The sequence below is a fragment of the Podarcis raffonei genome, chromosome 12 (genome assembly GCF_027172205.1).
Source record: "Podarcis raffonei isolate rPodRaf1 chromosome 12, rPodRaf1.pri, whole genome shotgun sequence".
Classification (NCBI taxonomy): domain Eukaryota; kingdom Metazoa; phylum Chordata; class Lepidosauria; order Squamata; family Lacertidae; genus Podarcis; species Podarcis raffonei.
In genome coordinates, this window is record NC_070613.1 from 6,420,057 (window position 1) to 6,436,729 (window position 16,673).

Genomic DNA, 16,673 nt, shown 5'->3' on the forward strand with positions numbered 1-16,673 from the left:
GAGTGCACTCCCTGCTCCTCTTTGTTGCCACTGAGGAGCCCCTGTAGTTTCTCATTCAGGTGTTAGGAAGAAAGGCTTACAATTCTGGATGCAGTGAATGCAGATATATTTGAATCTCTGCTCTTTTTCCAAAAGTGTTGGAGGGTGGGTGGGAATAAAGCACTGGGAGGTTTAATAAAAAAAAATTCAGAAGGTGAGAGAAAAATAAACATATCTGCCATTTTTCATGGCAAGGAGACTCCTTGCTCCACAGTGCAACCTTCCCTTCCCTAGGGAAATAGGTTGTCCTAGATCAGGGGGCCTCCATTTGTAATGGGACTACAACTCCCATCATCCCCTGTCCATCGGCTGGGCTGTTTGGAACTGTTGGGAGTTCAACAACCTTTCAAGGTCCACAAGCTCCCTGTTCCTGTCGGAGATGTAAATCACGCTAGGCACAAATATTGGGTGTCATTATAAAATACCCTTTCAAAGTTTCAATTCACATGACCATTTTGATACTGTAATCAAGGCTTGATCTACACTGATCTGGAAAACGCCATAAAAATATATAGCTCCCAATGCAATTTATCTTTGGCGACAGATCGCTGCTCTACAGCACCCTCTGGTGTCACATTTGTATAACACACTTTAAAAGTTATAACTCCCCAGTGTAGATTAGTCCCTGAAGCCGCAACCATTTTTATCTTTGTCCTGGTGAACAGCATTGTGGTCAGCAGCAGCAGCAGCACAATATCGCTATAGACAACAGTCCACCAAGCTTCTGCTTTTGAATGAATGAAGCAAAAACAAAAACAGTGGAACCAGGGGAAGGGGGGCACTTTGCAGCAATGACTTCAGTGTCAAAATGGCTGTGTGAATATCCCACATCCCTTTTCAGACTTTGTCCTAGCAAACAGAGAGGCTTCTTGAGTTTCTTCAAACCTTTCCCATCTGTTTCCTCCAAGTCTGTGGCCACTGGCTAATCACTTGTTCCTAAAATGAGAAGAGAGCAAATCCGAAATTACAGGAAAATTCTGGCTAGTGGCCATGAACTCCCTGTAAGTTTACAATAAGGGTGCTGAAGTATCCTTTCTGACTCTTGCCCCAATGAAGGTAAAGGTAAAGGTGAAGAGACCCCTGACCATTAGGTCCAGTTGTGGCCGACTCTGGGGTTGCTGCACTCATCTCGCTTTATTGGCCGAGGGAGCCGGCGTACAGCTTCCGGGTCATGTGGCCAGCATGACTAAGCCACTTCTGGCGAACCAGAGCAGCGCACAGAAATGCCGTTTACCTTCCCGCCAGAGCGGTACCTATTTATCTACTTACACTTTGACGTGCTTTCGAACTGCTAGATAAATACCGTATTTTTCGCTCTATAAGACTCACTTTTCCCCTCCTAAAACGTAAGGGGAAATGTGTGTGCGTCTTATGGAGCGAATGCAGGCTGCACAGCTATCCCAGAAGCCAGAACAGCAAGAGGGATTGCTGCTTTCACTGTGCAGCAATCCCTCTTGCTGTTCTGGCTTCTGAGATTAAGAATATTTTTTTTCTTGTTTTTCTCCTCCAAAAACTAGGTGTGGCTTGTGGTCTGATGCGTCTTATAGAGCGAAAAATACGGTAGATGCAAATTTAGTCAACTCCTTCTACACTCCAGTGTTACTGCAATGACCCCGGTGGGAGAAGGAAAATAGCAAGTGTTCATAGAAAGTGGCCGGCTGTTGCCAGATTTGTGCACATGCTACTTCACTTTACAGCTGCATTGGAATGCAGAAGTTATAATGAGTTTTCATTCAGAAGCCTTTCAAGGGACCCTATCATGTGGTATCCATTGCATTTAAAAAAATGTGATTCCCTGCAAAGAACAAGCAACATACAATAATGATCTGCAGTAGAGAAAGTTTTTAAGAACCCATCGTTTTAACTATAAAAGTCAACACTTCCTCACAAGGCACCCTGGGAATTGTAGTTTTATGAAGGAGACTGAGATCTGCCACAAAGAAATTGCAACACTTTCCCTGCAGTTCCCAGGCGGTAATGTGGGAAGCTCTAACAGTTAATATGGTTTTTAAAAGGTTTCAAGTTTAAAAACCAAAACAGAAGCCAGATTATGCTGTCACTCACATTCCATTCCACTGGAAAATACTTGAAATTAACTAAAAGGCCATAACAAATCTATGCTGTTATATTACTGTTTTTTTGTACTAACTTGCAAGTTGTATGAGAAACGTTTCGAGTGCAAAACTGACTCTTTTCTCTGTAAATATTTTTCATGTAAATTGTTACCGGTGGATTGTATTTAGAATGATAGGACATTTAAAAAAGCAACAGCACAAAACTGTTGGATGTTCGTTGTTCAATACTAATAAAATGGAATCAAACTTTTGATCTGGTTTGTCGTATGAGAAGTGCAATGCAGTTATGCAGAAGGGTTAATGTGTCCTTCAAAGGTGTTTTTTTTAATGCAGCCACGAGGACATGTTTCCATGTTTGCTACATTATAACTCCTAACAATAAAATGCAGGGTAAAGACATACTTGATGTAAAGATTGCTGCCACCCATCAGCCAAGCTTCCTCCTGATGTCAATCACAACAGCTAAAATACCAGCACATGGAACACTGGCTCACCTGTCAATCTTCCCTGTTGCGGTTCCCCTTCAGAAAGGCTGCCCTCTCCCCATCCCTTTTCAAAAGCTCTGCGTGTTCATTAACTTATTAAAAACAAAAGGGAGTATCTGAACATCACAAAACTGCTCAGAAAATTTTAGGGGCTTCTTAGAGACGACACAGGCACTAGTCAATCAGTGCTGGGCTGGGCTCACTAATTCTTGTTGCAAAGCTGAAGAATGATTCCTTCTCAGGTTCTGTCCTGGGGGCAAAAGTTGAAGCAGATGCAGCAAGGGAAGTTCTAAATTCGTCCCACTGCTCTAGGGAAGTTGCATGTGCCCTCATAAATAGAACACATGAGGAAATACCTTTTATTTGGTCCAAATAGTGCTGAAGGATGTTGGATGCAAGCTTTGGAGTTACACAGGAAACCTCGGGCATTTCTGCACCAGCGCTCCTTTGGGGTAGCACATTTTAGTTTGACTCTCATTGTTCTTGCACTGAGAAGTGAAAAGGCTAGGGCGTAAGCCTCATTAGAAGAAAATGAGAGGAAGTCCCATTAAAACATCTGCCAAGAAAACACAGATATGACTATACTACACAGCTATGTACCTGCATGTCAATGTGCCCCACTGAAACCAGCAGATATTACTTTTGAATAAACATGCATAGGACTGGGCCCACTCTTAACTTCAGCCTTGAATAACTGCTTTACAAAATTTACTCTTCTTCTGAATTAACTGACTAGAGAAGGCTCAGTTCATAATAGTGTAGTAGATAAGAAGGCTAAGTTGAGAAGGCTCTTGCAAAGCAGCAACCCGCAGGATCGAACCCCCAAACTTCCCCTTCCCAACTTCTAAGGCTGTGCATCAGATCCGGCCAAAACCTGAAATATAGAACTGCATTGGGCCCAATATGGGTGGTGAGATTCCTGGATCGCTCTGCATGTCCACAGCAATCTGGGACTGTCAAGGGGCCAGCAGAAAGCCTTAAGGGGTCTGCTTTGCTCAGGGAGCAGGATCCACTGAGGCAGTAGATCCCAATGTAGATCTTTATTTCCCCCTAGTTCCTGAGGTAGATCTTCACTCACCCTTCTTCCCTGGTGGCAAGGTGTGTGTGTACCATTTTGTGGTTTGCCCCAGGTACCAGAATGTCTTGGTGAAATATCAGACTGCTGCATTCTGAATCCTATTGTTCTAGGACCAATCGGACTGCTGCATTTTGGATCCTATTCAACTCAGTACATAACACTTGGGCTAACCCTGGTTATGCTAGTGTGTTCTCCACAGAAAACGTGCTGGGGAGGCAGGCCTCGACTGGACTGAATCGTCTTCCCAGCAGCGGGAGAGTGGATTGAATTGAATTTTATTATTACAGTCACAGACCAGTTCCAGCTCACTTACAATATCAGGAAAATCATAAAACACAACAGGAATACATTGAATTGCAATTGGGTATAAGAGAGACAATTCAGATATAGCGGCAATTAAAAATATATATTAAATCTTGATCACTAAAATATAACCTAAAATTGTCATTTAAAACCTTAATCATGGGAGAGTGGAGAATTCAGTCTTGCGGGGTGCAGGACACGCCTTTGCAAGCGCTTGCCTGCAGTGCCTCACGGGATTCCATGTTCCCTCCCTGCCCCAAGGCAGGATTCTGGTGACCCATTCCCCTGTGCCATTGCCAAGGCCCCACAGGGAAGGCACATGCAAAGGACCCCTGTAGCCTCTGCTTACCAGAACCCGAACTGGCCAAAGCCCAGATTCCCCTCAATTGACCCAATTCAGTTTGGGCTTTTTAGCAACATCCCGTGCACAGCCCTAATACATAAGCTCCTCTGGGAGTCTTTTTGGCCAAACAGTGGAGCAAAAATGCTTTTCATAAATGCTTTCTGACTCAATGGCATTGGATTATCACTCCCATCTTGAATCACTGAGCCCTGTGATAAGCACAACAACATAAGCATTCATAAACTTTTTTTTCAAAAAAGTTTTTAAGGTACCACAAGACACTTTGCAGTCACAGACATAACAAAGCTACTCCTCTGTATGTTGGAACGCACACCCACCCATCAAAACAGAACGCACACTGAGATGTCTGAAAAATACTACTCTACATTCTTTAAAGCTTTCGTTAAAACTGTGGTCCTTGGAAGAAGTTTGTAAGGGGAAAAGCCCCCATGAAAGCAGCACTTAATTTGTAAACAAACACACGTAGACTTAGTCTGCATGGGGTGTCTATTTATGATAGTTATACCTCACATTTTCCAGTCAAATGTTGGCTGTTAATGTAGATCACAATTAAAATGCACACAATTCTAAGAGAGGTGCCTGGGACTACTGATTGATTGAATTTATATACAAGGTCCGTATAGTTAAAGCTATGGTTTCCCCAGTAGTGATGTATGGAAGTGAGAGTTGGACCACAAAGAAGGCTGATCACCGAAGAATTGATGCTTTTGAATTCTGGTGCTGGAGGAGACTCTTGAGAGTCCCATGGACTGCAAGAAGATCAAACCTCTCCATTCTGAAGGAAATCAGCCCTGAGTGCTCACTGGAAGGACAGCTCCTAAAACTGAGGCTCCAATACCACACATCCTTCCACAGTGGGGACATTGGTTTCCAGGCGGGAGTTGATCATGGTGTGTATTTGCCAAGCGTGCCTTCCTCTTAGCACGTTTCTCCCTTGCGTCCTGAGTTCAAGTGTCTTCAAAGCCCATGATGGCAAGGAGAGAAGAGGAAAACTCAGGGCAACCAGTTTCTAAACAATTGTTTCTATAATGGCCAGCTGGAACAATTCAGGGGCAGAAGGTGCCTGCCCTTTTATCTTCTCCCACTGAGGCAGTCTGATGGAATGGCCACCCCTCAGATGAGAGGTGAGGGAGAGTGGGCCTGGTGGGCCTGGCCTGTCATAGCAGAACTGTTGGCCATCTCATTTTACATTTAGCTGGGATTCCTGCATCACAGCGGGTTGGACTAGATGACCCTTGGGTCCCTTCCAACTCTAAAATTCTATGCCAGAGATTTCATACTGCATGCTAGATACTTGTACGCTGCACATTATCCAAGCAACAATAAACAAATCTTCTGAAATAATTAGACTTAGGAAGCATATTATAAGAGAATCAAGCATGGCTCAGGGCAGCTTTCAGTAGGACTGTCCAAGTAATAATAACTCAAATATCAATATGCTGTGCAATTTGGACCCATCACTGTAGGAATAGAGAATAAAATGAGTATAGCACTTCACTGATTCCCTGTGGAGATAGACCAGCAGGTTGCATAGGGTGTGGTATTAGTGCACTGAATCAGTCAGCATACAGGTACAGGAACACATTCCCCAAATGGTTTGAGTCCAATCAGCTTGCAGTCCTGTGCACGATTACTTGGGAGTAACGCCATCTCACTCAGCAGGGAAGGTTTGCTTCCCTGGAACTGCAGAGAGACCTTAGGACAGGGGTCAGCAAACTTTTTCAGTCCACTGTCCCTCAGACCTTGTGGGGGGCTGGACATATTTTCTTTTGGGGCAGGTGGGAATGAACAAATTCCTATGAGCCACAAATAAGAACAGCTTCTTCTCCAGAGCGATCTCGGCCCTGAATGGGAAGCCTGGACTTTGAAAGTCATCTAATCTTCCTTGCTGTACTATACTGTATTGTTTTAATTAGTGTTTTTATGGAGCGGTCAAGTAATTTCGTTGTCCCCAAGAGGGGACAATGACAATAAAGATATTATTATTATTGTTGTTGTTGTTGTTGTTGTTGTTGTTATTATTATTATTATTATTATTATTATTATTATAACCCAGAGATGCATTTTAAATAAAAGCACACATTCCACTCATATAAAAACATGCACCGTCCGCGGGCCGGATTTAGAAGGTGATTGGGCCGGATCTGGCCCCGGACTCTAGTTTCCCTACAAATGGAGCACGTGTAGCACAATGTAGCAGCAGCAGCAGCGCCTGGGCCAATGGGAGGCGGGGTTTGAAGCGACAGCCCCGCCCCCTCTCGGTGCTACACTCCACGCTGCAGTAACAAGGAACGGCCAGGAGGGTGCGCCCAAGGCAGCAAAGGAGGCCTGTGCGCCTGCGCACTCCGCCTCGCTTCCCGCCCTCAAACTCTCCGCCACACACAATATGGCGGTAGGGAGGCCGGCGCCTCTACCCTCGGCACTTTTCCTCAGGCCGCCATGCTGGTGAGGGCGAGCGCAGCGCTGCGGAGGGGCCTCCCTCGCAGGCTGCGCTTCGGCAGCGAAGGAAGGAGGCTGAGCGGCGGACGAGGCGAGGAACCGACCGCCGGCTGCTTTCCGCTGAGCCGCGTCCTGCTCCGTTTCCAAGGCCCGGAGGCGGTGACCTTCCTCCAGGGCTTGCTGACCAATGACGTGACGCGTTTGGCGGCGGTGGAGGGCGGGGCTGCGGACGCGCCTCGCGCCATCTACGCGCATGCCCTCAACGTCCAGGGGAGGTGCCTCTATGACGTCATTCTGTACAGGTCAGTTTCTAGTCCCTCAGAGGCATAATAATTGCTGCTGTATATTTTTATTTTAATTATTATAAAAATTAGTGTTGTTGAAATATACTCAGAGTCGCAAAGTGATTTCATGCTCTTTATTCAGCTCATAGTGGTGAGGAGGAATGAATGAAAGTCTCCTCAAAGTATCTGCTTTATATACATTATTTACACAATGGGCTGCACATGATTGGCTAATTCCGGAATTCTACTGTAAGCCAATCAGGTTGTGGATTCACTTCTATCTGGAGCATGATTGGGTAGTTCCTGCCAACCAATCATACTGCTGCATTGTTCTAGGACCAATCAGACTGCTGCATTCTGAATCCTATTGTTCTAGGGCCAATCAGACTGCTGCATTCTGAATCCTATTGTTCTAGGACCAATCAGACTGCTGCCTTTTGGATCCTATTGTTCTAGGACCAATCAGACTGCTGCAGTTTGGATCCTATTCAACTCAGTACATAACACCCCTCCCCTCTAAGTTCCAGTCCTGCCCGGGAGGTCGCATTCATAGTCCTCAAGGTACGCCGGCGGCCTACGTGTGCGTTGCGGCCTGGGGTGTTCCCTGGTCCGGGGTTCAGGTTCTGGCTCGTGTTCCAAGGATGCTGGCTGTGATGGGGCTATTTGGTCTGGCGCAACCGGCTCGCTCAGTCGTGGTTCTGGTTCCGGTGTCCTTCCGGCCTCGCAGGTCCTCTCTGTATTTACTGATTCTGCCTCTCCTGCTGGCCCCTCGTGCTCTATGGGCGTCACTGCCCCTCTGTTCCCTTGGGACTCCTCTGCCCTTTCCTCCTCCTGGTTTTCTCCCGGGAATCGTCGCCGTATCTGGTCGTAGTGGCGGCGCCAGCATTGCCCCCCATCTGTTAGCACCTCGTACGACACGGGGCCAGTGACCCTGGAGACTGTGGCGGGTACCCATGCTGGGCCTGCCGCAAAATTCTTTGCGTACACTGGGTCCTGAGCCTCGAAGGTCCGGGGCCAGTTGTTTTAATTTTTTTTTATTATAATAGTTTTAAATTTATATACGGCCCTTAATCCGAAAATCACAGGTTCGGTTTACAGTATATATAAAAAAGATGCATAAAATAGCAACAACGATATAGTATTATTTTATGCAGGATGAAAAAAAATGCCTTCAGCAGTGCAGATATTTGTCATTTTTTAGTCAGGAACAGTTCTTGCAAAGGCTGATGAATGCTGCTGCTTCTTTGGCGATCACTCATAGCCGAGTAAGATTGTCTTCCATAAACACAGTTTTAACAATGAGTTCATAAGTGACTGTGGAAGCAAATTCTGGACCCACACGTCCTTCCACAGAGGGGACATTGGTTCCCGGGCAGGAGTTGATCATGGTGTGGATTTGCCAAGCATGCCTTCCTCTTAGCACGTTTCTCCCTGAGTTAAGTGCTTTCAAAGCCCATGACACCTTTGGTAAAGGCTGTTCTCCAACTGGAGCGCTCGCAGGCCAGTGTTTCCCAGTTGTCAGTGTTTATACTACATTTTTTTAAGATTTGCGTTGAGAATGACCTAAGAAGTCCTCAAGGGCAGAACAGGCAGATGATAACAAGTGGTATGTTGCAACTGCTGTGAAGGCGGATGAAGGCTGCAGCAGATAGGATCTACTGGTTCGTCGTGACTACTCATGATGAATGCAGTACATGAAGTAACAAGAGAACAAATAACTATTTAAGTATAGGGTTATTGCAACATATACGCAAGGTGGCCAAAAGCAAAGGAAGGCACTTTTAACAGTCAGTGTCTACATACGCTTTCTTGGAAGTTCTGCTGAATGCTCTGGGTCTTGCTCCAAAGTGTGTATGCATGACATTGCAGCTGGAGGCTGCAGTCATGTGCCAGTTTTCTTAAAGGCAGAGCTGGCTCCAGGATTTGGGGACCCCCTCAGGCATCGTATACTCAGTCATACGCACCTCCTCCAATTAGAGTGGTGCAAAATAAGGGACTGCAAAACAAAAAAGAAATCTCTACATGGGTACCAGGGTTTTGCCTGTTGTGACCAGCCTGTGTAGAACATGAATTTTGGCAGAGACCTCTCAAGAACCAAAGAGACTCATGGCTAGTAGCCATTAAGAGCTCTCTCCTCCATGAGTTTGTCTAATCTTTTAAAACCATCCAAGTTGGTGAATTCCACCCAAATATACTCAGAGGTGCTTAGTAAGCATCTACAGTGGTACCTCAGGTTAAGTACTTAATTCATTCCGGAGGTCCGTACTTAACCTGAAACTGTTCTTAACCTGAAGCACCACTTTAGCTAATGGGGCCTCCTGCTGCTGCCGCGCCGCCGGAGCACGATTTCTGTTCTCATCCTGAAGCAAAGTTCTTAACCTGAAGCAATATTTCTGGGTTAGCGGAGTCTGTAACCTGAAGCGTATGTAACCTGAAGCGTATGTAACCTGAGGTACCACTGTATAGGGTGCAGCCTTAATTTGCTTTGTTTTCTGCCACTGGAAACAATCCGGCACAATATAAGGAAGAGGAGCTTTAAAAAGTTTGAGGTTCTTTGCAGACAGAAAGGAAAGGGACAGAAATGGGATCAAGGCTGCCTATTAACGACTCTTATTTTCTCCTGATCTTGGATCTTTTTCAGAATTCACGAAAGCCAGCAAGAAGAGCCCCACATCCTGTTGGAGTGTGATGCCGGGGTCTTGGAGTCCCTTCAAAAGCATTTGAAACTGTATAAAATCCGGAGGAAAGTAAACATCACCCCCTGCCTTGACCTCTCCTTGTGGGCCGTCATTCCAAAGGAACTTTCTCAGGAGGGGGCCTGTAAACTCCAACAGTGTGCCGGCAAAGCAGTGGTTGCAACGCCTGACCCCAGAGTCAGTGTTATGGGTTGGAGGCTGATAACCAGCAAAGGCACAGAACCACTGGAGGTTGTTCCCGGATGCCAGATTGGGAACGTTAAGGATTATCATAGGCACAGGTATAAACAAGGTAAAACTGCCCCCATCTTTGAACAGCTGTTCTGGAAGTAGAAGTTTTGCTTTATGTAGGCATTGCACAATGATAACTAAACACATGAACGTTTGCGGAATTAACACTTAGCGCATCAATTGAATGATTATTGCATTTATTATTGTATTCATTAAGTTTATATCTTGCCCCTTCTCCCGAAGGAGTCCAGGGCAGCAAGCATATAATAAAGCAATAAAAACACCTTCAAAACATCAGTTCGGATACTGATGCCATTTCTCATTCAAGTGAGTGTCAAAGCGAATTACAAACAATAAGTTACATGATGGGAGCTGCAGTCGAAAACATTAGGAGGGCACCATGTTGGGGAAGGCTGATATATATTATGAAAGGCTTTCCCCACGTTGGCAAACCTGTAATGTGCATAGAGAGAACCACACCAGACCTGATTTTAAGTTTTGTTTTATAAATTACAACATAATACGACCACCGGGCTGTGGTTTTTTTCCACTAAGTTGTAAAAATAGTTTGTTAGTGGAAATGGCAACATGCCTATAGGATGAAACAAAACCTAAAGACTCAGCTTTCCTGAACATTATTTAAAGTGACATTCATCAGCTATCCACTTTGTGAATGGAATGTTTGTAAACGATTAAGCTGACATTGAGACTGACGCTTGAGTGTGGGGTGGTGGTGACAGCTTGCTAAATTTGGATCTGATTTGTTCTTACCCTGGCCCATATAGAATTTAATGTAAATTGTGTGAACCTCCTTGGTGGTGATCTGCTGGTATTTGTGCACAATTTCCATAATCGCCAGTTCTCCAAAACATAATTTTAAAAAAGAATTGTGAGTCTCTGGATTCAAAGGAAACACAGCTTCATTCATGACAGCAGGTAAAAGGTAAAGGTAAAGGTACCCCTGCCCATACGGGCCAGTCTTGACAGACTCTAGGGTTGTGCGCCCATCTCACTCTAGAGGCCGGGAGCCAGCGCTGTCCGCAGACACTTCCGGGTCACGTGGCCAGCGTGACATCGCTGCTCTGGTGAGCCAGCGCAGCACACGGAACGCCGTTTACCTTCCCGCTAGTAAGCGGTCCCTATTTATCTACTTGCACCCGGGGGTGCTTTCAAACTGCTAGGTTGGCAGGCGCTGGGACTGAGCGACAGGAGCGCACCCCGCCGCGGGGATTCGAACCGCTGACCTTTCGATCGGCAAGTCCTAGGCGCTGAGGCTTTTACCCACAGCGCCACCCGTGTCCCATGAAACACAGCTTCATTCATGACAGCAGGTACTTTCCAAATAAACACATTATTTTGGAAATAATCACTATCACGGCATAAATGTGAACAAAAGACAATTTAGCTATTTCTTCAGCTATTATTCTGGAGGGCGTGGTGTCCCTCAGTACTGGTTCACACAGAACAGAAGTATCTTCGCCATGAAGGAGGATCACATTCAGTGAAGCCATGGATGCTTTAGCTGAGATTCCTGCATTGCAGGGAGTTGAACTAGAGCAGGCATCCCCAAACAGCCTTCCAGATGTTTTCGGACTACAATTCCCATCATCCCTGACCACTGGTCCTGTTAGCTAGGGATGATGGGAGTTGTAGTCCCAAAACATCTGGAGGGATGCCTGGACTAGAGGACCCTTTGAGTCCCTTCCAGCTCTACGATTCTATGTCCCAGAAAAGATCTGCCTTTCTGGCAAACAGAGAAATTGTTGGAAAGGCCTGAAGGGAGTTCGGTAACATTCTCATGAACAAGCAGTTCTGAAGTTGGGAAGGTATATGTTCTTCTTTTAATAAAAACCTGTATTCGTTTTCTCTTACTATTGTGTAGTTCATTCTAATTTCCTGTCCCAGTCTTCCCTAAGTTGCTGATCTTCTACTTTACAAGCTTCCAAAAAACATTCCACATTTGGGAAGGCTGAAGCACTCAAAGCAGATGGGCCATCAAGAGACAACAACAGGTTGTAATTGAAAATACTGCCATTCAGTATTCACTGGTAAATAGTATCCAGCCTACAATATGATCATACCTACAGTGGCTGGCAGAGGAAGTGATAGTAACCTAAGGACAAGCATTGTTAGAAATCTGTTGTGTATAGAACCAGTTGAGAATCAGTGCAGGTGCCAGAACAAAGGTGCAGTTCCCACTGACTTACCATCTTTAGGAATTGGATCATAATGTTTTATCCCATAAGCCACTTAGCTAACCACCAGTAGCAGCACCAAGTGCCAGTCAAACTCCTGCTCAAGGTATGAGTGTTGTTCAACACTTACCTCTTTATTTTCTCCCTTTTCCAGGTGTGCCAGAAGGAATTAAAGACCTCCCTTCTGGAATAGCCCTCCCTTTGGAATCCAACTTGACTTACATGAATGGCATCAGTTTTACCAAAGGCTGTTACATCGGCCAGGAGTTAACAGCTAGGACCCATCATATGGGTGTCATCCGTAAACGCCTCTTGCCCATACAGCTTTCAACTCCCATGTCTTCCGAGAGCATCCCTGAGGGAGCTGAAATTGTATTGGAATCAGGAAAGCCAGCTGGAAAGTACCGTGCCGGAGTAGATGAACTTGGAATGGCATTACTGCGGTTGGCTAACATAAATGAACCACTGCATCTAAAAATATCAGGAGATTCACTTGTGAGAGTCACTGCCTCCATCCCAAAATGGTGGCCCAAGCCTGCCAATAAGTAGAGGAGCTTTGCGCTGAGGATCCTCTGCTTTGTGTCTTGACGATGCCCAAAGACCTTACATACAGTTCATCCAGAATTACAGTGTTTCCTTTTCACGATGGATCAATTCATCTTACACAACATAATTCATTTCAGTGTGGCTTGTCAAGGAGGAGTTCCTGGCTAGTTACATTCATTTTTTACATTGGTCAGCAGGGAAGACTAAAGTATGTTTGCATTGGCTCTATTAGGTTTCCTCTTAGGACTATATATTTTTTTCTAAATTAGCCAAACAACCTTCACTTTTATCCATGCCTTCGTTCCAGAAAGGTTCAGTACAGCAGGTGAAAGTGGAACTGAGTTCTTAAAACCCCAGGCCACTTTTACCAAAAAGAAAAAAGTTTCTATTAAAGGTTTCATGTTACAAAGCAAATGGATAAACAGGGACGTTGCTAAAACCTTGATTAGCCTCCTAAAGTAGTACCACATTTATGGAAGCATCTGTCTATGGAAGCATCTGTACAGCCAGCGTACAGATTTGCACGTGGAGAGTGTATTTCAAAGCCGTGCCTTGCTCCAGCTCCAAGCAAGCTGAGAATTCCTGCCCTTGGTGGAGATTCACCCTCAGAACAGTCACAACTTCCTAGTCAAAAGAAAAAGAAATGATTGAACAGCTCTTTGGGTTTCTCTCTCTTGCAGCAGCTGCTCTTGTTGCAGTTGGAAGAGGTCTGAGATGGGGAAGTTGCTGATGGAGGAAAAATGTGTGCAGTATGATTAATAGTGATTTATTATTTAATTAGAGTGATGAGAAGTGTGCTGTAGCTACGGAGAGATTTCAGAATGGTGCCATTACTACATTGGGCAACCCTGGATTGTTTCCAATCATCAGACTTGGAGTAGACCTATTGAAGTGAATGGACATGATTCACTTGGGTCCATTAATCTCAGTGGGTCTGCTATAAGCATAACTGATGTTGGACACAACCCAGTCTTTCTACAGAACTGCACAGCAGCTTTTGGGGTGTGATAAAAGTATTTATTATAATTTATCAATATAAAAAATGTAACAATCTGTGACATAAGGAATTATATTAATCTATGACATACGGAATAACATTAAAGAGAATAACTGTTGCCACTGTGAAAATCCCAACAGTGAAGCGCTGTGTAATTTTCTTCTACAAACATGTTTCTGTTTATCACTAGGGTTGCAAATACTTTTAAATTAGAATTTATTGACTGCTGGTTTATTCTCCGCAGCCCGTTGCTGCTGTTAATCAGAGGAAACAAAGGTTGCTTGAGGTTTAAATTTCCAGAACTCTAGTTGCTGCTCATAAAACCCTACCAAAATTGTGGATTTGCTTTTCAAAATAAGAAGTTCAAACATGTTGGATCAGAGTCCTATTGCATAATTTGCCTTTGTGATTAGTTAGGAGGGGGAAAGGATTTAAACCACTTTAGAAAAAAAATCAATTTAAGATATAAAATCGCATAGAAACACTTCCACAACTTTTTATGCTAGTGCAATACCCTTTGTGCACAAGTTAGGTGGTGGTGTGTTGTTCCATAGAGGTGCATGCAACCATGGAAACTTCTGGGACAGTGGGAAAGAGTGTGTTCACCAGTTGTCACAGGAGCCAATGAATGTGATGTCAAGTGCCAAGAAGCCTCCAGGTGACTGTAGCAGCTAGCATTTGACAGTTGCTGAAGTTACCTAAAAACCCTTGCCCTCACCCACACTTATCTGGTAGCTTTTGGCTCCTGCTTGAAACAAGCATGATGGTATGTGAGTAGATGGGTTCAATATGGCATAAATATCCAAATACCTAGATTCTAATTTTAAGCCTCAGGAATCTATTCATAATTCTCATTCAATAGATGGTGCTTGTTCTGCAATAGATAGGACTTGCCTGCCAAGCCCCTGCCTTGGTCTCTGTCAATGAACCTTTCTTAGCTACATCCGTGACTATTTAGCCATCCTATCTCCTTTCAGTATGGCATCTTAACAATGGTCATTGCATGTTCAATCCACATGATGTTATCATATTTGTTAACCTGAGAAAATAATGGCAGCTTGAATTGGAGCATTGCTGGCATAGAATTTCCCCTTCGCCACAAGCTGATCAGAGCATGGGAACTGGGTTACACTATTCAAGGAGAGTGCATCTGAGCCAGCACTTTTGGAAATACGACTCGGGGTTTTAAGCAGAATTATTCAATGTATGTCTGTAGGAATAAAGTTGCTCTTTAAAAGGGCCCAGTCTTAACAAATTGACAGGAACATCTGTGCAGAAAGCACTTTCATTCTGCTGTGAACTATTGCTATAAAATGTAATTGGCAGTGAAAATAGTTGAATCATATACTTGACTGTCAAGAGTCCCAAAATTCCTGTAGTAGGGGGTCAGACTAGATATTATTTCCAACTTTACAATTATTTAATTAAATGCTCTACATGTCAATTAATGCTGTCTGGTCTTTTGTAATTCAGCTTTTAGCCTGCACTTCAGCTATGTAGACTGGTGGCTTTCAATCACTACACTGCCAGCTTTGTGTTTATTTACTGTATCTCTGCCAACCTACTCAGAGGAGTTAAAATAACAGCACTCGATCCATATTGTATTTGAAACAGCTTCATCAAATAGTAGGTGTAGAAGCAGCAGTTTACTTCTCTTCCAACAGTCCCAGAAGTCAGAAAATCTGCCCTCTCAGGAAAACTATAAGGGCAGCTCATATGGTGTAGCAAAAAAATCTTCTTGCACCTTTAAGAAACATGTTTATTGTGGTATGAGCTTTTTGTGAGCAAGAAGCCATGAAAGTTTGTGCCACTGTTGTAAGCCAAAAATGACTTATCTCCTGAATTTATGCCAACCCAGAAGCTTGAGGAGTTGAGTCTAACGTTTATTGCAAAGCAATAGGTTACAGTCGAATCATTCCGCAAAACTGCAACCACGCCCAATGGTTCAGGCAATGGTTTTTATGAAGTTTCAAACAAAGGATTCCAATTTTCACCAGTCATGTACATCATGACTTCATTTTATGTTTAATACACATGTGCAATAACCACTGGCAATTTTGCTGATTCGGTGTGGTTTCTCACAGTGATCTGTTACATTGTGTTAGTATGCATGTTGGGAACCTGTGTTACGTGTAGCCACTTGGACCATGTAGCAGTTTATGTTCCTGCTTTGAGCTGCATCTTTGTGATTCACATATTAGCTGTAAAGTGGTACCTCGGGTTACAAACTCCTGGGGTTACAGACACTTCAGGTTACAGACTCCCCTGTAACCTGACATGCGTGTGGTGGGTCCATGGAGCAAGCCTTTCTATTTGTCTGGGGTGGAGAGGAGAATGAATGCAACTGGGGAAAGAGCTTCTGGAACGGCAGCTGCAATTCAACACTCTGCAGGAGATTTCCACTCGCTGGTCATATCAGGCGGAGGAGATGTTGAAGCTCACGAGAAGGTCCACGTTATTGGGAAGAAACTGAAGCAGCTTCTGGAAAGAGTCTCAAGTGATTTAAAGGTCTCACATGGAATTTTATTTATTTATTTATTTGTTTGTTTGTTTGTTTGTTTATACATACCCCGCCCATCTGGCTGAGTTTCCCCAGCCACTCTGGGCGGCTCCCAATCGAGTGTTAAAAACAATACAGCATTAAATATTAAAAACTTCCCTAAACATGGCTGCCTTCAGATGTCTTTCAAAGATAAGATAGCTACTTATTTCCTTCCCATCTGATGGGAGGGCGTTCCACAGGGCAGGCGCCACTAACGAGAAGGCCCTCTGTCTGGTTTAACCTCACTTCTCGCAATGAGGGAACCGCCAGAAGGCCCTCGGCGCTGGATCTCCGTGCCTGGAAAGCCAGACAGAAGTGCATTTCTGCAGGATGTGGACAAACTGGACGTGGGAGGCTGTCCTCAGCGACCGGAGAAACCTTGCACATCTAAAAACAAGG

At 44.4% G+C, this 16,673-nt stretch overlaps 1 protein-coding gene and 1 long non-coding RNA gene across 2 annotated transcripts; both read left to right on the forward strand.

Moving 5' to 3' along the window:
* Positions 1-6,682: 6,682 nt before the first annotated feature.
* On the forward strand, positions 6,683-13,128 carry IBA57 (iron-sulfur cluster assembly factor IBA57). Its single transcript, XM_053410199.1, has 3 exons — positions 6,683-7,085; positions 9,709-10,055; positions 12,344-13,128. Exons 1-3 carry the CDS (start codon positions 6,784-6,786, stop codon positions 12,736-12,738), a joined length of 1,044 nt encoding a protein of 347 aa, XP_053266174.1. The 5' UTR covers positions 6,683-6,783; the 3' UTR covers positions 12,739-13,128.
* LOC128424247 (uncharacterized) lies at positions 10,062-11,380 on the forward strand. The gene is made up of 2 exons (XR_008332959.1): positions 10,062-10,930; positions 11,326-11,380. It is a non-coding gene; the product is annotated as an uncharacterized LOC128424247 (long non-coding RNA).
* Positions 13,129-16,673: the final 3,545 nt, after the last annotated feature.